At 47.2% G+C, this 23,835-nt stretch overlaps 1 protein-coding gene across 1 annotated transcript in view; it reads left to right on the top strand.

The window, feature by feature from the left end:
• Positions 1–23,471, top strand: part of NFXL1 (nuclear transcription factor, X-box binding like 1) — a 66,304-nt gene extending 42,833 nt beyond the window's left edge. The window contains exons 19-22 of the mRNA XM_068137646.1: positions 6,821–6,925; positions 10,271–10,357; positions 14,540–14,593; positions 22,519–23,471. Coding sequence (XP_067993747.1) covers positions 6,821–6,925; positions 10,271–10,357; positions 14,540–14,593; positions 22,519–22,692 — 420 coding nt within the window. The 3' untranslated portion in view covers positions 22,693–23,471. The remainder of the gene's footprint in view (positions 1–6,820; positions 6,926–10,270; positions 10,358–14,539; positions 14,594–22,518) is intronic.
• Positions 23,472–23,835: the final 364 nt, after the last annotated feature.

Genomic DNA, 23,835 nt, shown 5'->3' with positions numbered 1-23,835 from the left:
TTTTTCTGGCCATGCTCCCAAAACTCAGTCTGGGATTTAAAATCCATCTACTAGAGGTCTTGAATTCTAGCTTGCAGTTCAGGATGCTCTGTTCTGGGGGTTATGTCCTTTTTTTGACTTCATTCAGGCAGATGTCAAAGAAAGCTTAAGACAGCAGAGTTCACTTGGGTTTGATGAAGCTTTTGTGTGACTCTGAAGTTCTTATTCCTATCAATACCTTGAACAATAAGGTGTTGAGCAGCTTCTGCTCTCCAGACAGTCTTAATCTAATGGATGGTATCAAACCTGAGCCATTCTAGGATTCTTTGACTCTATGAAATGGACTTGAAGTTTACTCTTGTGAAGAAGAGCACAGCCCTGTGAGGGGCAGCTGAGGGAGCTGGGGTTGTTTAGCCTGGAGAAGAGGAGGCTCAGGGGAGACCTTCTTGCTCTCTACAGCTACCTGAAGGGAGGTTGTAGCCAGGTGGGGGTTGGTCTCTTCTCCCAGGCAAGCAGCACCAGAACAAGAGGACACAGTCTCAAGCTGTGCCAGGAGAGGTTTAGGCTGGAGGTGAGGAGAAAGTTCTTCCCAGAAAGAGTAATTTGCCATTGGAATGTGCTGCCCAGGGAGGTGGTGGAGTCACCATCACTGGAGGTGTTTAGGAAGAGACTGGGTGAGGCGCTTGGTGCCATGGTTTAGTTGTCAGGAGGTGTTAGGTATTAGGTGATAGGTTGGGCCTGATGATCTCTGAGGTCTTTTCCAACATTGATTCTGTGATTCAAAAAGCTTAGTCTTCTCTTCCCATGATTCTAGATTTAGATTTTGCCTTTGATGTCCTGCTTCTTCATGTCCTGTTCTTCAAGCACAGTCCTGCTTCAGGTGGTTCCTACCTTGGTGTTACAGTTCACCCTGCTTTTCTCAGGTCCTGTTGTCATAACTTCATGTGTACTGTGTGGGGTTCTTCTACCTTTTTGTTGTCTAACCAATTTCTTCTTGTTTCTCTGAATACTGAACAGTGCTAGGGATGTTTTGTCTGGTTTATCAGTATCAAGTATTTGTCTGCAATTGGAAGAGAATTAGAATCAGAGAATCAATAAGGTTGGAAAAGACCTCAGAGATCATCAAGTCCATCCTGTCACCCAGCACCTCATGGCTACTAAACCATGGCTTCAAGTGCCACATCCAATCCCCTCCTGAACACCTTCAGGAACAGTGACTGCACCACCTCCCTGGGCAGCACATTCCAATGGCCAATATATTGCAATATTTCAATATGAGGGTAAGAACTGAGAGATTTAGACTGCCTGCAATAAATGTAGACAATGTAAGTAAGCTCTTGCATCTTGTACTGGGTTCCTGCAACAGCCTCCTTAGTGAAGCACTAGAATGGAGGTCTGTTGGGAAGACTTTGTCTGGTCCTAGAGGGATCAGAGGAGCTGCCTGGCTTTGGGAGGACTAGACATTACTAATGAGCATAGATTCACAGAACAGTTTAGGTTGGAGGGGACCTTGAAGATCATCCACTTCCAACCACCCTGCCATGGGCAGGAATGGCTTCCACTAGACCAGGTTGCTCAAGGCCTCATCCAACCTGGCCATGAACACCTACAGGGAGAGGGCATCTGACATAGGATCGTTCAGATTGGAAGGGACCTCCAAAGGTCATGTAGTCTAACTGCCCTGCAGTCAGCAGGGACATCCTCCATTAAATCAGGTTGCCCATTGCCCTGTCAAGCCTCCCCTTGAATATCTGTAAGGATGGGGCCTCAACTACCTCCCTGGGCAACCTTTTGCAGTGTGAGGTTCAGGAGATGCTTTACTGAAGCCTTAGTTGTGAGGTGGTTTTCCTTGTTGGTTACTGGCAGTAGTGGTGCCAGTGCACTGCAATATTGGAGTTCCAGGTTGTGTGGTACTTGTGGGGATTGTCAAAATCAGCTCCATTCTCTTGGTGCCTTGGAAAAAAATACAGCAGCAGCTTAAAAGTCTTGAAACACTCCAGGGTTTTGTTTTGGGCTGTGGCAGTATGAAACTATAAACATGAGGTCTAGTGTTCTGCAGCACTGCTCACATTTCCTTTCTGCTTGAGGGAGAAGCAAAGGCTTTGGTGCTGCCGCAGCTGTTAGATGAGAAGCTTTAATTAAAGAGCTCTTTCTCTTGGCTGGTAACAATAACAAAATACCCTGTTGAAGGAAGTGTAACTCTGTGTTTTTTAATCAGGGGTGATTACATTCTTATGAGCATGTTTGCAGATGTTTGGGGACAGTTCTCACAGGCAGTCTTCAGCCTTTCTGCAGAGGGACTTTTCATCAGGGTGTCCAGCAGTAGGACAAGGGGTTTGAATGGTTTGCAGCTGAGGGAGAGCAGGGTTAGACTGGATCTTAGGAAGGAGCTCTTCAGTAGGAAGGTGGGGAGACTCTGGAGCAGGCTGCCCAGGGAACTTCAGGATGCCTCCTCCCTGGGGTTGTTCAAGGCCAGGTTGGAGGAGGCCTTGAGCAGCTGAGTCTAGTTGAGAGGTGTCCCTGCTCATGGTGGGGAGGTTGGAAGAGGTGAGCTCTGAGGTCCTTTCCAACCTGAGCCATTCTATGATCTTTGCAAAATCAATTTGTAAAGTGTCTCTCTCCATCTTTCTTGTAGCCCCCTTCAGGTACTGGCAGGCTGCAATTAGGTCTCCCTGGAGCTTTCTCTTCTCCAGCCCAGCTCCCTCAGCCTGTCCTAGTAGCACAGGTGTTCCAGCCCCATGCTCCTATCGAAGGCCAGGCTGGAGGAGGCCTTGAGCAGCTGAGTCTAGTTGAGAGGTGTCCCTGCCGGTGGTGGGGAGGTTGGAGGAGATGAGCTCTGAGGTCTCTTTCCAGCCTGAGCCATTCTGTGATGGAGTGTATTTGTAGCAGTTCTTTGTGGATCTGTGTTTAACACTTTATTCTGTGCAGTTACTATTTTTTGACAAAGTAACCATGCTTTGTGCTTTGGCTGTGCACTCTGCTGCAGTCTTGATGCTCTGAAGTAAGAGTCCACCTTGTGAGAAATGTATTTTAACATGATAATGCAGTAGAGACAAGAGCATTTCTCTCTCTTCTGAACAGGGCAAATGAATTTGACTTTTAAGGCTGGATGTGGCTTTGGGTGACCTGATCTAGTGGAAAGTGTCCCTGGCCATGGCAGGGGCGTTGGACCTGGATGAGTCTTGAGGTCCCTTCCAACCCTGACAGCTCTGTGCTTCTGTTTCCACAGCACTTAATCAAATTCTGTGAGCACTCCTTAAAAATGGCTGTGGGTTGCAAAACTTCAGTTTTCAAAGGCAGATGCACAGCTTTGGTCTAGAATGACAGGAGTTTTCTCCATGGCTGGATTAAGCAGTAGAGGCTTTCAGAAGGTCTCTGGAAGCAGAGTCAGCCTCCCAACTGAAATGTCTACTGCTTTGTTTGGAAGGGAGGAGCTTCTCTTTTGTACTGGGATTGCTGTTTGCTTTATAAACAGGTTCTTTTCTATTTTCTTCTATTACCAAGTGTGTGTTAAGAGGTTGTGCTTATTACCTTCTGCTGCAGATCAATTACACCTCCAGAAGGGCAAGGAGGCTGGGGGGAGGTCTGGAGCACAAGCCTTAAAAGGAGAGGCTGGGGGTGTTTAGCCTGGAGAAGAGGAGGCTCAGGGGAGACTTTATTGCTATCTACAGCGCCCTGAAGGGAGGTTGTAGCCAGGTGGGGGTTGGGCTCTTCTCCCAGGCAAGCAGCACCAGAACAAGAGGACACAGTCTCAAGCTGTGCCAGGGGAAGTTTAGGCTGGTGGTGAGGAGAAAATTCTTTGATTAGGTAATAGGTTAGACTTGATGATCTGTGAGGTCTTTTCCAACCTTGTTGATTCTGTGAAGGAGGGCTAAAGGAAACAACTGCTTGTGTTTTATTGCTTACAAAACTCCAAACCACACACCTCAAAAAACCCCAAACAAAACCAACCAGCAAACCCCAACCCAGCAAAACTCAATGGAAAGTTGGAGCAAGAGGTGTTAGAAATAAGGAAGTTTTCCCAAGGACTGGCTGGATGCCTGACCTTGCATTGTTTTAAGTAATGACCCAAAACCCAGCAGAACTCTCTGATGAAAATTGGTGGAGTGTTGTCAGTACATGACAATTGAGGAAATGCATCTGCAGAACACATGGATTAGATACAGGGAAAAAAAACCACTCAATAAGATAATGTCTGTCAAGGCTAATAGTGAGCTCCCAGGAAACAGCAGAAATTCTTATTGTCACAGCATGATTAGCTGGAGAGAAATGCAAATGAGAGCTGAAGATGTATTAGGGAAGATATTCTGTTAAGAGTAAGGTGCAATTAAGGCATTGTGCAGAGCCCTTCCTGCTGAGATGTCATGTGGAATATTCCATGCAGTTCTGACTACTGCATTCAGGAAACATTGATTTAAGCTGCTTGAAATGCAATGGAAGGAGCACTGTGGAAATAAAGAGCCTTTGATGAAGGGACAGCAGAGAAATATTTCAGTATGAGGGTAAGAACTGAGAGATGTAGACTGCCTGCAATAAATGTAGACAATGTAAGTAAGCTCTTGCATCTTGTACTGGGTTCCTGCAACAGCCTCCTTAGTGAACCACTAGAATGGAGGTCTGTTGGGAAGACTTTGTCCACCCCTAGAGGGATCAGAGGAGCTGCCTGGCTTTGGGAGGACTAGACATTACTAATGAGCATAGATTCACAGAACAGTTTAGGTTGGAGGGGACCTTGAAGATCATCCACTTCCAACCACCCTGCCATGGGCAGGAATGCCTTCCACTAGTCCAGGTTGCTCAAGGCCTCATCCAACCTGGCCATGAGCACCTACAGGGAGAGGGTGTCTGACATAGGGTGGTTCAGATTGGAAGGGACCTCCAAAAGTCATCTAGCCCAACTGTCCTGCAGTCAGCAGGGACATCCTCCATTAAATCAGGTTGCCCAGAGTCCTGTCAAGCCTCCCCTTGAATATCTCTAAGGATGGGGCCTCAACTACCTCCCTGGGCAACCTTTTCCAGTGTTCCACTACCCTCATGGTAAAGGAATTGCTCCTAATATCCACTCTAAATCTGCTCTTCTTTAGTTTGAAGCCATTGCCCCTTCTGTTATCACTGCAGGTCTTTGTAAACAGTCTCTCTCCATCCTTCTTGTAGCCCCTTTCAGGTAGTGGAAGGCAGCATTCTCTTCTCCCCAGGCTGAACACCCCCAGCTCCCTCAGCCTGTCCTTGTAGGGAGGTGCTGCAACCCCCTGGTCGCTTTCATGTCCCTTCTCTGGACCTGCTCCATCATGTCTATGTCCTTCCTGTGTTGAAGGACTTAGAGGTTCCTTAAAGTCCTCTTTGAAATGCACTGAAATGGTAACTAAAAAACCTGAGCCTGAACCCCAAAGTACCTATCAGTGTAATAATAACTGGTGATTGGCATGCACATGAAAATCTGGATGTCTCTTCCATGATTTTTGGTTGGTAAGTTCTGCATTCTTTTTAGATATGTTTCATAATAGGAGCTCAGATGTTGAGCCAATTCCAGTGGACTTCTGAGAATCTAAATTTACTGCTCACCAAGAAGGTTATACACCTGGGAGTTACAGTTATAGAATCATAGAATTGTTAAGATTGGAAGGGACCTCAAGGATCAGCCAGCTCCAACCCCCCTGCCATGGGCTGGGACACCTCACACTACAGCAGGTTGCTCACAGCCACATCCAGCCTGGCCTTACAAACCTCCAGGGATGAGGCTTCCACCACCTCCCTGGGTAACCTGTGCCAGGCTCTCACCACCCTCATGGGGAAGAACTTCTTCCTAACATCCAATCTCAATCTACCCATTTCTAGTTTTGTTCCATTCCCCCCAGTCCTATCACTCCCTGACACCCTCAAAAGTCCCTCCCCAGCTTTCTTGTAGCCCCCTTCAGATACTGGAAGGCCAAAATAAGGTCTCCTAGGAGCCTTCTCTTCTCCAGACTGAACAGCCCCAATTCTCTCAGTCTGTCCTTGTAGCAGAGCAGCTCCAGCCCTCTGCTCATCCTTGTGGCCCTTCTTTGGACACCTTCCAGCACCTCCTGATCATAAAGTGCCATTGTTCTACAGGAGTTGAAATGTGGGAAAGAACAGGGAAATATTCTGGGGGGGGGAAACAAAACCAACCAAGCAAACAAAATGTCAATTATTTAATAATAAAAAATAGAATAAAATTAACCAGGTTGGAAAAGACCTTTGAGATCCTCAAGTCCAACCCATCACCCAACACCATCTAATCAACTAAACCACGGCACCAAGTGCCTCATCCAGGCTCTTCTTAAACACCTCCAGTGATGGTGACTCCACCACCTCCCTGGGCAGCACATTCCAATGGCCAAGCTCTCTGGGAAGAATTTTTTCCTCACATCCAGCCTAAACCTCCCCTGGCACAGCTTGAGAATGTGTCCTCTTATTCTGGTGCTGGTTGCCTGAGAGAAGAGACCAACCCCCACCTGGCTACAACCTCCCTTCAGGGAGCTTAGAGAGCAAGAAGGTCTCCCCTGAGCCTCCTCTTCTCCAGGCTAAGCAACCCCAGCTCCCTCAGCCTCTCCTCACAGGGCTGTGCTTCAGACCCCTCCCCAGCTTTGTTGCCCTTCTCTGGACACCTCTCAGCATCTCAACATCTTTCCTAACCTGAGGGGCCCAGAACTGGACTCAGTCTACTTCACAAGTGGGGAAAAACCGAGAAGCTGTAGGAGTGTTCTGTGAAACTGCTATGTCCAAAAATAAAACCAGTGCATGAATGCTTTATAGTTTTGAAGTCTCTTGTTGGTGTGACTGTTTTGATTGTGGGCTTGTTTTTACCCTGTGTTCTTCCTAGCTGCCCTGTGGTCACCGCTGTAAAGAGATTTGCCATTCCAGGAGCTGTCCTCTGAACTGCAGCCAGAAGGTCAAACTTCGATGTCTCTGCAAGAGACTGAAAAAGGTACATTTTGAAGCTGCACCTCTGAGAATCAGCTCTTTTCTTTCTGCATGTTCCTAGGTTTTCTGTGCATAGGGTGGCTCTGGTGCAGATTTGAATAGGTCCAGTTAATTCCAGGAGATCAGTAACAATTAACATCAGCTGGAGGTCTGGGTTGTAATATCAAAAGGTTCACTGGGGAGTATAAAATCGTGTTGGTTCTAAAGGGTTTTTAGTTGCCTGAGGTAGCTTTATCTTCAGGCATACCTGAATGTTTGTAGCTTCATTGGGAGAATAGTTGGATGATTTGAGTAGAAAAAGAAGGCTGGGAAAGTTTAGAATCAGAGAATGTTAAGGGCTGGAAGGGACCTTGAAAGCTCATCCAGTCCAACCCCTTTGCCAGAGCAGGATCACCTAGAGCAGATCACACTGCAATGCATCCAGGCAGGTTTTGAATATCTCCAGAGAGGGAGACTCCACAACCCCCCTAGGCAGCCTGTTCCAGGGCTCTATCACCCTCACAGGGGAAAAAAAGTTCCCTCCTGTTTCCATGGAACTTCCTATGCCTCAGTTTCCACCACTGCCCCTTGTGCTGGCATTGGGTATCACTGAGCAGAGCCTGGCTCCAACCTCTGGGCAGTCACCCTGCACATCTTTATCAACATGAATGAGGTCACCCCTGAGGTTCCTCTTCTCCAAGCTAAGGAGCCCTCAGCTCTCTCAGGCTCTCCTCATAAGAAATATGTTCCACTCCCCCTAATAATTTTTGTGCTCTGCACTGCACTCTTTCAAGCAGTTCCCTGAGGTCCTTCTTGACCTGAGGGGCCCAGAGCTGGACACAATATTCCAGGTGTGGCCTCACCACCAGAGGAAGAACTTCTCTCAACCTACTAACCACAGCCCTTCTAATCCAGCCCAGAATGGCTTTGGCCTTCTTGGCCACAAAAGCACATCACATAAGTTGGAACAAGCACAAATTTATTGTGAATCCCTAACTAATGAAATCAGTTAACAGATTCTCTGCAAACCTTAAAGCAAGTACAGGCATCAGCATCCTTGGCTTCTAACAGAGGTAAGGGACAAAGCCATGTAGAGTATTGCACATTAGGAAGAAGTTCTTCACTCTGGGGGTGGTGGAACTCAGGAAGAGGTTGCCCAGGAAGGTGATGGAGGCCCTGTCCCTGGAGACATTCAGGGTCAGGCTTCATGGGGCTCTGAGCAACTTGATCTAATTGAGGATGTCCCTGCTTACTGCATGGGATCTGGACTAGATGACCTTTAGAAGAGGTCCCTTCTAACTCAGTGCATTCTGTGATTCTGCTATGAGAAGAACAGAAGCTGATGTGAAGTCTTGGCACCTAATCATGACTTAATGAACAAATAATTATCTGGTGATTAGAAGATGATGAAATTCTTGTTCTGGGCACAGTTTAACTTCTGAGCCTTCCACATGGGCTGCAATTCCCCACAGCTCTCAGCTTCTCCTAGAAATGTTTTGTGCAACCAGAAGTCTTGCAGGTGGGGTGACACATACAGAAAAAGGGCTTCAGGTTGGACAGTCTCTGCCTACAGATATTTTTTTTTCTTGCCAGTACTAGAAGGAGGGAGATTTTTTTTCTGCCCTCTTTTTTCTCCTTTTTTTTTTCTTTTTTTGTCTTTCTGTTTTCTTCTCTCTGTTTTTTCCCCTTTCTCTCTCTCTGTTTTTTCCCCTTTCTCTCTCTCTGTTTTTTCCCCTTTCTCTCTCTTTGTTTTTTCCCCTTTCTCTCTCTTTGTTTTTTCCCCCTTTCTCTCTCTTTGTTTTTGCCCCTTTCTCTCTCTTTGTTTTCGCCCCTTTCCCTCTCTTTGTTTTTTCCCCTTTCTCTCTCTTTGTTTTTTCCCCCTTTCTCTCTCTTTGTTTTTTCCCCCTTTCTCTCTCTTTGTTTTTTCCCCCTTTCTCTCTCTTTGTTTTTGCCCCTTTCCCTCTCTTTGTTTTCGCCCCTTTCCCTCTCTTTGTTTTCGCCCCTTTCCCTCTCTTTGTTTTCCCCCCTTTCCCTCTCTTTGTTTTCCCCCCTTTCCCTCTCTTTGTTTTCCCCCCTTTCTCTCTCTTTGTTTTCCCCCCTTTCTCTCTCTTTGTTTTCGCCCCTTTCTCTCTCTTTGTTTTTGCCCCTTTCCCTCTCTTTGTTTTCCCCCCTTTCCCTCTCTTTGTTTTCCCCCCTTTCCCTCTCTTTGTTTTCCCCCCTTTCTCTCTCTTTGTTTTTCCCCCCTTTCTCTCTCTTTGTTTTCCCCCCTTTCTCTCTCTTTGGTTTTGCCCCCTTTCTCTCTCTTTGGTTTTGCCCCCTTTCTCTCTCTTTGGTTTTGCCCCCTTTCTCTCTCTTTGGTTTTGCCCCCTTTCTCTCTCTTTGGTTTTGCCCCCTTTCTCTCTCTTTGGTTTTGCCCCTTTCCCTCTCTTTGTTTTCCCCCCTTTCTCTCTCTTTGTTTTTGCCCCTTTCCCTCTCTTTGTTTTCCCCCCTTTCCCTCTCTTTGTTTTCCCCCCTTTCTCTCTCTTTGTTTTTCCCCCCTTTCTCTCTCTTTGTTTTCCCCCCTTTCTCTCTCTTTGGTTTTGCCCCCTTTCTCTCTCTTTGGTTTTGCCCCCTTTCTCTCTCTTTGGTTTTGCCCCCTTTCTCTCTCTTTGGTTTTGCCCCCTTTCTCTCTCTTTGGTTTTGCCCCCTTTCTCTCTCTTTGGTTTTGCCCCCTTTCTCTCTCTTTGGTTTTGCCCCCTTTCTCTCTCTTTGGTTTTGCCCCCTTTCTCTCTCTTTGGTTTTGCCCCCTTTCTCTCTCTTTGGTTTTGCCCCCTTTCTCTCTCTTTGGTTTTCCCCCCCTTTCTCTCTCTTTGGTTTTCCCCCCCTTTCTCTCTCTCTCTTTTGGTGTTTTGCCCCTTTCTCTCTCTCTCTCTTTTGGTGTTTTGCCCCTTTCTCTCTCTCTCTCTTTTGGTGTTTTGCCCCTTTCTCTCTCTTATTTTCTTTCTTTCCCTGTTTCCCCTTGTGACCAGACCTGCAATCTCCAGCCAGATAAGAGACTGTATAGAAAATTACTGAGGCTCTTTCTGCCAGAGTTCAGCAGCTTTTCTTTTTCTTAGGCAAACAAGTGAGAAAAGAGATGAGAAACTGAACTGGACTGTTTGATTTATTCCTGTGTTCACCTTAGCTTATCAGAAAGAAGGAAAAGAGGAGAGGGACAATTTAATACAGAATTTACAGGTTCAAACAGCATTTAAAGCATTAGCTTTATTTTCTGTGTAAGCAATGGTTTACTACACAAGAATGGTCTACAATCCTTTCCATGCAGAAATGGATAAGTAACTACATTTTCTATAGGAAAATGATTATAAAAGACTCAAATTATACTTAACAGGAAATCCAGTGCAGCAAGATACAAGAAGGCCAAGTTTCACTGGAATGTGATGCATTGTGCAAGGAAATGAAGAGGAAAGCATCTGAGGTAATGTATCCATTGTAGCTGTAATTTCTTCCCAGTGCTTCAAGAAAAGGAGGAAGAAATGAGCACAGAATCGTTTTTCAAGGCATTGCCAGCAAAAAACCCACATGATAAATAGAATGTCCTGTTTCATGGCAGCTTGCATTTGGCTCAGTGGGGAGAATTGGTGGTTTAGAGAGTGTTGATTAGCTCAGTGAAATAGCCTGTTGAAACAGGACTCCTGTTCATTATTATTATTACAGAGTCACAGAATTAACCAGGCTGGAAAAGAATACTGTTACTATTGTTGTTATTATTGTTCTTGTTAGAAGTGGTTCCTTCCTCATCCACTGAGAACAAGTGAGGGTCAGTGCTGATAAAGTCAGCTGATTTCACTGATGATCAGTGCTGTAAGGTTAGTGCCAGGCCACTTCACAGGGCAGTGGTTAAATCTGCTTTTTCCAGGGAAAGTTTCACAGCTCACTGCAGCTCAGCTGGTGGAGCATGAAGAGTGGAATCCTGTCACACTGTGTTAGTTATCCTGTACCAGCAGAATGGAACCACAGTTTGCAGCAGTTGCAGTGCGCTTTTTAGCCTGCTGTAAATGTGGCTGCTTCTTAATTCTGCTGGCTTATGAAGTAAAGAAACTGCTGCATGCTGTTATCCAGAGACACAATTGTTAGGGTTGGAAGGGACCTCAAGGCTCAGCCAGTTCCACCCCCCTGCCATGGGCAGGGACACCTCACACTACAGCAGGTTGCTCACAGCCACATCCAGCCTGGCTGCAAACACCTCCAGGGATGAGGCTTCCACCACCTCCCTGGGCAACCTGTGCCAGTGTCTCACCATCCTCATGGGCAAGAACTTCTTCCTAACATCCAAGCTGAATCTACCCTAGTTTTGTTCCATTCCCCCCAGTCCTGTCACTGCCTGACACCCTAAGAAGTCCCTCCCCAGATTTCTTGTAGCCCCTTTCAGATACTGGAAGGCCACAGTAAGGTCTCCTGGGAGCCTCCTCCAGACTGAACAGCCCCAACTCCAGCACCTAATGAGTGTGCACTTCTGAGGAATCCCCTGTGTCTTTTACTGGACAGTTTAGTGAAGAAGGAGTTCTAGAAAGATTTTTTCCATGCTGTGATGAGAATGGCTAAGCTTCCCTCTGTGTGTCTGTGGTGGGGTGAAGTTTCCCCCCCCAGCATTAACTTTCCCAGACCAACTCAGTTAGAAGCAAATGGAAAGCTGTGGAAACCACCACAGTGTCTTATACAAATACAGAATCAGAGTATTGGTTTGGCTGGAAAAGAGCTCTGAGGTCATGTAGTCCACCATTAAACCCAGTCCCAAGGTGTCATGTCTACTTGGTTTTGACTCCACCACCTTCCTGGGGAGCCTGTTTCAATGCCTGACCACTCTTGGAGGAAAGAAATTTTTCCAGTATCCCAATTAAACCTCCCCTGGTTCAATTTCAGCCATTTCCCCGTGTCTTATCACCTGATATTAGAGAGCAGAGACTGATCCCCCAGCTCACTACAACCTCCTTCAGGTAGCTGTAAGAGAGCAATGAGGTCTCCCCTCAACCTCCTCTTCTCCATACTAAACAACCCCAGTTCCCTCAGCCACCCCTCTATGTTCTCCAGACCCTTCACCAGCTTTGTTGCCCTTCTCTGGGCAGGCTCCAGCAGCTCCCTGGCTTCCTTGTAGTGACCACAGCAGTGTAAAAAGCAGCTCTTGTGGTTTGTTGGGTTTCTCTTCCCACATTTATGGGTCACTGTCCCTTTGGAGCTGCAGTTCTGCCGTTAGATGGCAGTGAAACAGCAGCAGGCTGCCTCTGCAGCATTGTCCACGCCAGACCTGTCAGTTTCACGTGTGAGTGGCTGAAAAGCTCTTCTAAAGACTCTTCTTAAGAGAGACTCTGCTGTTGAGCCTGGATTAATGAATGTATCAATAATGCTTTTATTGGATGCATGATTCAGCAACTTTATGAATTGCCTGAAAGGTTGCAAATAGGTCTGGGCTACTGGCCCTGTTCTCAGTGCACCCTGCTGGAGCTCAGCATGGGCTGGTCTGCTTTCTCCTGTGTCATAGATCCATGGAATGGTTTAGTTTGGAAGGGACTTTAAAGATCATTTAGTTCCAAGCCCCTGCCATGGGCAGGGACACCTTCCACCAGCCCAGATTGGTCTAGGCCTCGTCCAGCCTGGCCTTGAAAACCTCCAGGAAGGAAGTATCCACAACCTTCCTGGGAAACCTGTTCCAGTGCCTCACCACCCTCACTGTAAAGAATTTCTTCCTCATCTCCAGTCTAAATCTGCTCTCTTCCAGCTCTAAGCCATTGCCTCTTGTCCTGTTACTGCAAGCCCTTGTCAAAAGTCCTTCCCCAGCTCTCTTGTAGCCCCCTTCATGTACCGGAAGGCTGCTTGAAGGTCTCCCTGGAGCCTTCTCATCTCCAGGCCAAACAGCCTTCAACTCTCCCAGCCTGCCCCCACTGCAGAGGTGCTTCAGCCCTCTGATCATCTTTGTGGCCTCCTCTGGACCTGCTCCATGTCCCTTTTGTGTTGGGGGCATCAGAATTGGATGCAGTACTCCTGGAGGGGTCTCACCAGAGCAGACTGAAGTCATATTAGAATCATGTTAAGAGTCATCAAGAGTGCTTGAACTGCAAATTGTTTGGAACAAATTCCACCTGCACAAACTGTATTTAGTAAATTCTTGTCAGATCATCCAGTTATTAAGGTCAAAGCTTGTTTGCATTTCAACTTCTTGACCCAATTTTTACCTCTAACTTGGATGAGGGAGCAATTCAATGGCTGCAATGCTAAACATCCAAGAAATGCACAGCAGGCAGCACAGGCATCACTTCCCCACGGTGCTCTTCCTCTTGCTGTTGTGACTGACATGATGTCTGACTGGGGGGAATTTCAGGGCTCAAGCTGGTGAGTTTCTGTGCAGTGGTCTTTGTTGGATTTATCTCCTCTTAGGGTGCTTAACTGTTTTTCAGTCAACAAAAACTTTTGGCATCTATAAACATCCTGGAGCACCAGATTTCTAGATGCAGCCAAATACTATGTGGGGGTAGAATACTTCCCTCTGTTACCAACCTGCCTGCTGGTCATTTATTGATGTTTTTTCCTGATGTGGCATCTTCACACTCCTCAGGCTTTTGTGCCCTCTGAGTCACCCGATGGCTCCTAGCTAGGCCTCCCTTTAGATGGAGGCCACTCCATCCTGTTACCTTTTGTATATGCTCAGGCTTGCCATTCTTCTGTTATTGCAGAACCAGACAACTGAGTGCAGGAGCTAAGATTCAAGTGCATTGAATCATAGAATTGTCAGGGTTGGAAGGGACCTCAAGGATCAGCCAGTTCCAACCCCCCTGCCATGGGCAGGGACACCTCACACTACAGCAGGTTGCTCACAGCCACATCCAGCCTGGCTGGGGGGTTGGAACTAGATGATCCTTGTGGTCCCTTCCAACCCTGAATGGTACTATGATACTATGATACCTCCAGGGATGAGGCTTCCACCACCTCCCTGGGCAACCTGTGCCAGTGTCTCACCACCCTCATCAGGAAGAACTTCTTCCTAACATCCAAGCTGAATCTACCCGTGTCTAGTTTTATTCCATTCCCCCCAGTCCTATCCCTCCCTGACACCCTCAAAAGTCCCTCCCTAGCTTCCTTGTAGCCCCCTTCATATCCTGGCAGGCCACAGTAAGGTCTCCTTTGGCTTTAGTAGCCAGGGAATGTTTAAAGTACTTGGGCTGAAATATATGTGTGTAAATTAACTGTATAGGGTGTGAATTAAGTAGTGTGTGAAGGAAGGAAGTGGTGTGTGAATTATGTATGTAGGAACTACCTGTATGTGTAAAATGTCCTGAACTGAGGATCAAGTTGCTAAAAAAAAGTAGAATACCTGCCTTCAGAGATTTTTCCTCCTTGCTGGTGACCAAACTATTCCTTTTAAGTTTTATGTTTGTTAGTTAAACTTGTCAAGGTGAAGCCAGAGGTTGAATTTCTCACCTTGCAGCATCCATTCTGTGCTTTCCCAGTGCGAGATGATGCAGTGAATGTTTTGTAACCTAAGTTTAGAGCTCACTTGAGGGAGGTTTTGGTTGCCTTGGCTGAGAGCCATGCCACAGGAGTGATTATGACCCTGTAAGAAGATGGGTTTACAATAGTTGCTTATGACTTTTGTGTTTCTGGACAGATTAAAGAGGCAGAAGCCAAAGCTGCTATTGAAGAAGAGAAGAGAAGGCAACAGGTATCAACCTTTCTTTTTTGTCTCATTCTCTTCCTCCCCACCTCACTCTTGTTGGCAAATCATTTCATTTATATGCAAGTAAAGAGGTATGGTTTGTACTGTGATATGCAGAGTCATTCCTGTCAGCTGTTAACCTTACTTGAAGATCCGTGCTGTGAATGATTTACAGTGGTTAAAAGCCCACAGCTTCTCCCAGTTCTCATGCTTTCCTGAGGATTCTCTTCATAATCAGCTTAATCTTGCATTATTATGACTGTGTATTCTATAGCTTACCTTAAAAATACTAAGTACTCTTGATTTGGATCACTTTATAAGGTCCCCACAGAACTGCTGAATAGCCTAGAGATAGAGATCTTGGGTGAAGCCTCCCTCCTCCCATCATGAGGAAGGCTGAAGGAGTCTTTGTCCTTCAAGATCTTGGGGAGTGAGGGTGGGAAATGTGTATTTCCTGTAATTGCTGTCCATGGTGAGCATCTGTCCAAGAGGCTTCTGTGCCAGCTGCCTGGAGGCACTAATAGTAATGGTGTTTCAGGCCAAAAGGGTAGACTGGCTTGGTGGTGCTGCCTGGGGTGGGTTTGTCCTCTGGAGGCTACACTACAGCCTCTCTGCTCTCCTTCCAGATAGCTCCTGCCTATGCCTGAGCATTTGACACCAAATCACCTTCCAAGTCCAGAGTGTGCTTTCTGCCTCACCTCACTGCTGCTGGCTGGGTTGGGTTTGTCCCCTGGAGGCTACACTACAGCCTCACTGCTGCTGGCTGGGTTGGGTTTGTCCCCTGGAGGCTACACTACAGCCTCACTGCTGCTGGCTGGGTTGGGTTTGTCCCCTGGAGGCTACACTACAGCCTCACTGCTCTCCTTCCAGATAGTTCCTGCCGGTGCCTGAGCATTTGACACCAGATCACCTTCCAAGTCCAGAGTATATTTTCTGCTTCTCCTCACTTATCACAGCAGCTCTGTACTGGGCTGTAGCTGTATTTTCAGCTGCACATCACACTGCTTTATCACAGAGCCACCAGCTCACTGCCTGCTTGACAGGGGGTGCCAGAGGCTTACTCACAGAGCTGATCCTCTTGCACCATTGCCCCAATCTCATTAGAACAGACAGTTTCTCTGTGGGTCACAACTTCTGTTATGCATACTTTGATTAATTGGCTAGAGAGTTTAATGAAGTGTCACGTCTGTCATGCTTTGGCAAGGTCTGCTTGAGTTTTTCAGTGAGGAGTGTGTCCACTCATCAGGTAGGGCAAGCATACAGGTAGGCACTTGTCCTCCAGGGGACCAGGAACTGTTCTGTGATCATCTTGTGATGTTATTGTCTTCATGTCTCAACCATCAGGTGGTGTTGGGTCATGTTAAGGTTATATATTTACTGAGTATACTCCCTTCTGAAAAAGGTTTGCATCTTTTACTACCTTCCAGATGTCATTAGCCATTTTTCATAGAGACAGTTCATCTCTCAGTCACAGCTTCTTCAGACCTGTTGTGATTCAGACTTCTTGCACTTCTTGATGTACAAACTCCTCAGTGCTCTGGTTGCTCTGCACATTTGTATTTTGACATTTGCTATATTTGGTAGCAGCTTCTGCTAACATCATTTACAGATGGAATCACTTAGTTCTTCGTGGAAAGGAGACAGCTTGCTTAGGCTTCTCACCGTGGCCCTGGCAGCCAAACTTTCCCTCCGCTTCACAGTGTGAGGCCAGGGGTATCACAACTGCTAAGAAGTGGACAGAATGATCATTGCTTTGACTACTTAACAATTCAGACCAAGCTCCCTCTCTGCTCCACTCTAATATAAAAGATTGGGTTACATTTTCACAGAATCACAGAATTAATCAGGTTGGAAAAGACCTTTGAGATCATCGAGTCCAACCCATCACCCAACACCATCTAATCAACTAAACCATGGCACCAAGTGCCTCATCCAGTCCCCTCTTAAACACCTCCAGTGATGGTGACTCCACCACCTCCCTGGGCAGCACATTCCAATGGCCAATCTCTCTTGCTGAGAAGAATATCTTCCTAACATCCAGCCTTGAACCTCCCCTGGCACAGCTTGAGAATGTGTCCTCTTGTTCTGGTGCTGCTTGCCTGGGAGAAGAGACCAACCCCCACCTGGATGCAACCTCCCTTCAGGTAGCTTTAGAGAGCAAGAAGGTCTCCTGAGCCTCCTCTTCTCCAGGCTAAGCAACCCCAGCTCCCTCAGCCTCCCCTCACAGGGCTGTGCTCCAATCCCCTCCCCAGCCTCACTGCCCTTCTCTGGACACCTTCCAGCAACTCAACATCTTCCTTGAATTGAGGGGCCCAGAACTGGACACCTAACTGGTGATAGTAACAGTTTCAGTACTGAAAGTCAGTGTCTCAAACCTGAATTCTGATTTAAAGAGTTGCATGAAAGATTTTGTTTCCTTTACTTCTTAGAAAGAAAAATGATTTAACAGCTCCTTAGAAGCAAAAACAAAAATTCGCTGCCTCTTGTGCCCCTGCAATATACAAGTCCTGAAATTTCAAGATACACACTTTGTGTCTGCAGGGTTACTGTTATTTGCATTAACTTAGAGGGGTTGGGACTAGATGATCCTTGAGGTCCCTTCCAACCCTGGCAGTTCTGGGATTCTGTTAATTATCTGCATGTTTCCATGGGGCTCCTACTCAGTTCCAGTGCAGGAAGAACGTGGAGAGTAACAACATGAAGGAGCAGAATCCAGTACCTGAGCAACACTAAATTAGACATTATCTGACATCAAATTGTTTAGAGCAAGCAGTGTAAATAGTCATAGAATCACAGAAATGTCAGGGCTGGAAGGGGCCTCGAGGACCATCCAGTTCCAAGCCCCCTGCCATGGGCAGGGACACCTCACACTACAGCAGGTTGCTCACAGCCACATCCAGCCTGGCTGCAAAAACCTCCAGGCATGAGGCTTCCATCACCTCCCTGGGCAGCCTGTGCCAGTGTCTCACCACCCTCATGGGGAACAACTTCTTCCTAACATCCAAGCTGAGTCTTCTTACTGCTATTTTTGCTCCACTCCCTCTAATCCCCCTTGTCCCAGGCAAGCAGCACCAGAACAAGAGGACACAGTCTCAAGCTGTGCCAGGGGAGGTTTAGGCTGGATGTTAGGAAGAAGTTCTTCCTAGCAAGAGAGATTGGCCATTGGGATGTGCTGCCCAGGGAGGTGGTGGAGTCACCATCACTGGAGGTGTTCAAGAAGAGCCTGGATGGGGTGCTTGGTGCCATGGTTTAGTTGATTAGATGGTGTTGGGTGATAGCTTGGACCCAATGATCTCTGAGGTCTTTTCCAACCTGGTTGATTCTGTTCTAACCCTATCCCTACCTGCCACTCTGAAAATAGATGCTTTTCCTTGTAACATGTCTGCACACAAAGAGGTTAGGTTCATGCTCTACATGAAAAGCTTGAGCTTGTTTAGTTTGAAGCACTAAAGTACGTTGCAGACTGGGCACAACTTTGTTGTTCAGAGCTCACTGAGGTGACACCTTGGGCAGGTTGGCAGTTACATAAAATCTGTAGGTAGCTTTCCAAGCCTGGTGATGGTTTCCTTCTGGTATTCTCTGCCCACAAACCTTTTTCCATACTGTGTTGTTAATGATCTATTCATTTTTAGCTGGGTTTTTATTAAGCTCTCTACAGAAGCAATTCAGTGCCTGTTACATAATTATCCAAGCCCTGTCTTTTCATTCACAGTGCTGCAGTTCACCAAGCACTCTGCTTGTAACACTTGGAGATCACAGGCACATAAAAAGAGAAGCCCCAGATTTTGTGTAGTGTCTGTCTCAAGGGAAGTGCTGCCATATTAGCTGTAAAACCTTAAGACCTCTGCACTTACTGAATCACAGAATTGTCAGGGCTGGAAGGGACCTCAAGGATCAGCCAGTTCCAACCCCCCTGCCATGGGCAGGGACACCTCACACTACAGCAGGTTGCTCACAGCCACATCCAGCCTGGGCTGCAAAACCTCCAGGGATGAGGCTTCCACCACCTCCCTGGGCAACCTGTGCCAGTGTCTCACCACCCTCATGGGGAAGAACTTCTTCCTAACATCCAAGCTGAATCTCCCCATTTCTATTCTTGTTCCATTTCCCCCAGTCCTATCACTCCCTGACACCCTAAAATGTCCCTCCCCAGCTTTCTTGTTAGCCCCCTTCAGATACTGGAAGGCCACAATTGGATCTCCTGGGAGCCTTCTCCTCTCCAGACTGAAGAACCCCAACTCCCTCAGTCTGTCCTCACAGCAGAGCAGCTCCAGCCCTCTGCTCATCCTCATGGCCCTTCCCTGGACACCTTCCAGCACCTCCAGGGCCCTCCTGTAACAGAGGCTCCAGAACTGGACACAGAACTCCAGGTGGGGTCTCAGCAGAGCAGATTAGAGGGGGAGAATCACCTCCCTGGCCCTGCTGGCCATGCTTGCCACCAGCTTTGGGATTTTGCAGAATCTGCCTCATTAAAACCCTTTGCTTTTCTAAAGGAGGATTAGCTAGCTGAAAGTCATCTTGGTTCAAACAGCAGGCTGTGGAACTTTGTCTGAACTTTTCTCCCCTTCTCATCACAGATGTGCCAACAGTTCCTGCCTTCATTAGGTACAAAGGCACAGACATCAGAATGAGTCCCTTTCTCCTGCTGTCAGTGCTGGCTGGCCCGAGAAGGGAAGTGAGATCTGCTCTGTGAAGCTCTGACAAATCTTTGCTGTCAGTGGAGGAAGACCAGGCAGCAGGCAATCTTCAGTTCCAAAGGAAAATTATATTTACTGGGCTCCTGCTCTGCCCATTTCCCCAGACAGTCTTGTTCTTGTTTCTTTAATGCACCTACCTTATTGTCTTAGTCCCTCTCTTCCTGGCAGTGCTGCAGTAGTACTCACGTAGATTTATTTCCTCTTGTGGCCAGGCTTTGTCTCTGTTCACTGTCCATGTTTCCTCTGCTTCAGTTTCTGCCTTTTGCCCAGCCAGGCCTGGCTTGCTGCACTCCTGCTGCTCCCATCTCTCTTTCAGTTCATCCTGTCTCTCTGTTCCACTGTCCTAGACTTTCCCTCACAGCTCTACCCCAAAATTCAGAAGACTGTTGAACCTTTTCTGGTTTTAGTCTCTCAGCTCTCTCTTTTATGGCATCCTTGCTGATTTTCCTAGCAATTAGGTGGCTCCTCATTGGAGTCTCATTCATGTACTGTTTGGAATAGAATAGAATTAACCAGGTTGGAAAAGACCTTTGAGATCATCAACCCATCACCCAACACCATCTAATCAACCTAACCATGGCACCAAGTGCCTCATCCAGGCTCTTCCTAAACACCTCCAGTGAGGGTGACTCCACCACCTCCCTGGGCAGCACATTCCAATGGCCAATCTCTCCTTCTGGGAAGAACTTCTTCCTGACATCCATCCTAAACCTCCCCTGGCACAGCTTGAGACTGTGTCCTCTTGTTCTGATGCTGGTTGCCTGGGAGAAGAGACCAAGCCCCACCTGGCTACAACCTCCCTTCAGATAGTTGCAGAGAGCAAGAAGGTCTCCCCTGAGCCTCCTCTTCTCCAGGCTAAGCAACCCCAGCTCCCTCAGCCTCTCCTCACAGGGCTGTGCTCCAGACCCCTCCCCAGCTTTGTTGCCTTTCTCTGGACACCTTCCAGCACCTCAACATCTTTCCTAAACTGTGGAGCCCAGAACTGGACACAGGACTCAAGGTGTGGCCTAACCACTTTGTTTCAGGCCATCTTATCCTACTTTTATTTCAGCTTTCTGTTCTAAAATGAGGTTTTTGTCTGTATTTTCTTGATAATCATTTAAAAGGCTGTGGAGGGGAATGAGGAATAGGGATCAATGCATCCTAGTGTTCAATCCAGGCATCACCCTGAAGTTGCTGTTCTGGGTGGAAGGAAGCTTGGCATTCCTCTTACTTTTTCCAATTGCCTTGCTTCATTTTTGGCCCTCAGGGCTTTCTTTTGAAGTCTGATATGTACCTACCACAGTCAGATATGAATGACTAAGTGCTAAGTTAGAGCACTAATAATACCATTCCACAGCAAATGGAATCTTTTTGTGCATATCTGAGATTATAGCCATTAGGCTAAAATTAAGCTGAGCATACAAAGCACCAAGAACTGGGGGGAAGAGGATAGATTTTTGCACTTGATTTTATACTCCCATTAATTTCTCTGTAGCAGAGAGTGCATCCATACTGGGGGGGGGGGAGGTCTCTGAAGATTTCAGCCTTTTTTTATCTTTTTAAGATATTTCATGGGATAGCAATCTGAGAGCTCTGAAGATTCAGAATTTATGGAGAAAGCTGTGAAGATAAAGCATCATCTGGACACATTCCTGTGTGACCTGCCCTAGGGCGTCCTGCTGTGACAGGGGGGTTGGACTCGATGATCTTCACGGGATCACAGGATGTCAGGGGTTGGAAGGGACCCAAAGAGATCATCCAGTCCAACCCCCCTGCCAGAGCAGGACCATACAATCTAGCTCAGGTCACAGAGAAATGCATCCAGACAGGCCTTGAAAGTCTCCAGAGAAGGAGACTCCACAACCTCTCTGGGCAGCCTGTTCCAGTGCTCTGTGACCCTCACAGTAAAGAAGTTCCCCCTTGGGTTGAGGTGGAACCTCCTGTGCTGCAGCTTACATCCATTGCTCCTTGTTCTATCCCAGGGAGCAAGTGAGCAGAGCCTGTCCCCTCCCTCCTGACCCCCAGCCCTCAGATACTTATAAACATTTATTAAATCCCCTCTAAGGTGTCTCTTTTCCAGACTGAACAGCCCCAGGTCCCTCAGCCTCTCCTCACAGGGCAGTGCTCCAGTCTCCTGACCATCCTCATCTTCAGAAGTTCATTCCAAATCCAACCATTCTATGACTGTGATCTCACTTTGTTTTAACATATGCAGCCTGAGATAAAAAATGACTGTAAAGTTTCAGTTGTTTGCATTTTGGGGGTGATGTTTTCAATAGGAAACTAAATCATGGCTTAATGCTTGGAAGCAAAAACCACTTTGGGATTCAGTGCCACCATCTCACCTGTATGAGATGCACAACTTCCATTGCCTGCCAGTTAGAATAGAATAGAATTAGCCAGGTTGGAAAAGACCTTTGAGATCATCAAGTCCAATCACCCAACACCGTCTAATCAACTAAACCATGGCACCAAGTGCCTCATCCAGTCTCTTCTTAAACACTTCCAGTGATGGTGACTCCACCACCTCCCTGGGCAGCACATTCCAATGGCCAATCTCTCTTGCTGGGAAGAATTTCTTCCTCACCTCCAGCCTGAACCTCCCCTGGCACAGCTTGAGACTGTGTCCTCTTGTTCTGGTGCTGCTTGCCTGGGAGAAGAGACCAAGCCCCACCTGGCTACAACCTCCCTTCAGGCAGTTGTAGAGAGCAAGAAGGTCTCCCCTGAGCTTCCTCTTCTCCAGGCTAAGCAACCCCAGCTCCCTCAGCCTCTCCTCACAGGGCTGTGCTCCAAGCCCCTCCCCAGCTTTGTTGCTCTTCTCTGGACACCTTCCAGCAAGTCAACATCTTTCCTAAACTGAGGAGCCCAGAACTGGACACAGGACTCAAGGTGTGGCCTAACCAGTGCTGAGCACAGGGCAGAATGACCTCCCTGCTCCTGCTGGCCACACTGTTCCTGATGCAGGCCAGGATGCCATTGGCCTTCTTGGCCACCTGGGCTCACTGCTGGCTCATGTTCAGCCTACTGTCCACCAGTACCCCCAGGTCCCTTTCTGCCTGGCTGCTCTCCAGCCACTCTGACCCCAGCCTGTAGCACTGCCTGGGGTTGTTGTGGCCAATGTGTAGAACCCAGCACTTGTTTTAATAACTTTTTTCTTTGATGTGGGGGTAGGAAAGTTATCTAATACCTGCACAATTCCTTGGGCTTCATTCTGACACGAATGTCAAACTGCTTCTGCTTTTCTTCATCCAGGCTGAACTGGAAGCCTTTGAAAACAGGTTAAAAGGACGAAGAAAGAACAAGAGAAGAAAGGATGAAGTAGAAGTTGAACAATCAGCATGGCAGAAATACAAGAACCTGCTTATGCTGCCAGTGTTGGGAGTTGCTGTCGTGATGGTTGCCTGGCTCATGGTCTACAACGTCTGAACCAGCTCAGTCGTTCCTGCCCCTCGGCTGGGCTTGAGGTGGCTGTCGTTCCTGCAGTGTCAGCCTGTGTGCAGCAGAGCCTCCCATGCACAGCTGATCTGTGTGCACTGCTTGCCAGGAGGAGTGCAGAGGAGGGAAGAAATGTCACCTTTTGTGTTATGACAGCACAGAGCTGAATTCAGACACTGTAAGTCATGGTAGATTTTAGTCGACACTGAAGTGCTGATGTAACTCCTCTGGCTGGGATCCCTTAACATCTCCTCTACTGATATATTGTGTTACTCTCCTTGCCTCCATTTCTTCCTATTAAAAATAGCTTAGTATAAAATGCTTGATTGAATATTTCTTTCTGTTGCAACCAGTTCAGTGCTTCACTGAAGACCAGTGTTCTTTTGCTAAGTCTTTCTGTTGTATCACTCAATTTCTGTGCTTCATGTCTGTTTTGATTAAGAAAGCTAGTGGGGAACTTCACATCACTTAGGCTTGGGTATTCTGGGGCCTCATGTCAGAACTTTGGTCAGAGAAAGCACCTGTGAACTGTCTTTCAAGTCAACTGTATCACAAACAATAAAAAGGACTCCCCTCCCTTACAGGCTGTTTGGTTTTTGGATAGAGTCATGGAATGGAATCAGTAAGGTTGGAAAAGACCTCAGAGATCATCAAGGCCAACCTGTTACCTAGCACCTCATGACTAACTAAGCCATGGTTGTTCCCCTCCTGCCCTCATTTCCTCAAAATCAAACCACTGGAAAGCTTCACTTACTGGACAGAACTACAGCCTGAGCACAGGTGTGGAAGAACAAGAGGACAGAGTCTCAGGCTGCGCCAGGGGAGGTTCAGGTTGGATGTTAGGAAGAAGTTCTATACAGAAAGAGTGATTGCCCATTGGAATGGGCTGCCTGGTGAGGTGGTGGAGTCACCATCATTGGAGGTGTTCAGGGGGAGACTTAACAGGGTGCTTGGTGCCATGGGTTAGTTGTTTAGGTGGGTTGGATTGGTTGATGGGTTGGACACGATGATCTTGAAGGTCTCTTCCAACCTGGTTTGGTGTATTCTAAATAAATATTCTAAGATACCACTGGTATCACAGATCTCACTGATTCTCTGACATCTGGCTTGGAAATTGTAGAATGGTCTGGTTGG

This window comes from Melanerpes formicivorus, unplaced genomic scaffold, assembly GCF_026170545.1.
Source record: "Melanerpes formicivorus ecotype bairdi unplaced genomic scaffold, bMelFor1.0.p_v2 SCAF_4, whole genome shotgun sequence".
NCBI lineage: Eukaryota > Metazoa > Chordata > Aves > Piciformes > Picidae > Melanerpes > Melanerpes formicivorus.
The sequence above is the reverse complement of the archived record's forward strand: the minus strand, read 5'-3'. Positions and strand labels throughout refer to the sequence as shown.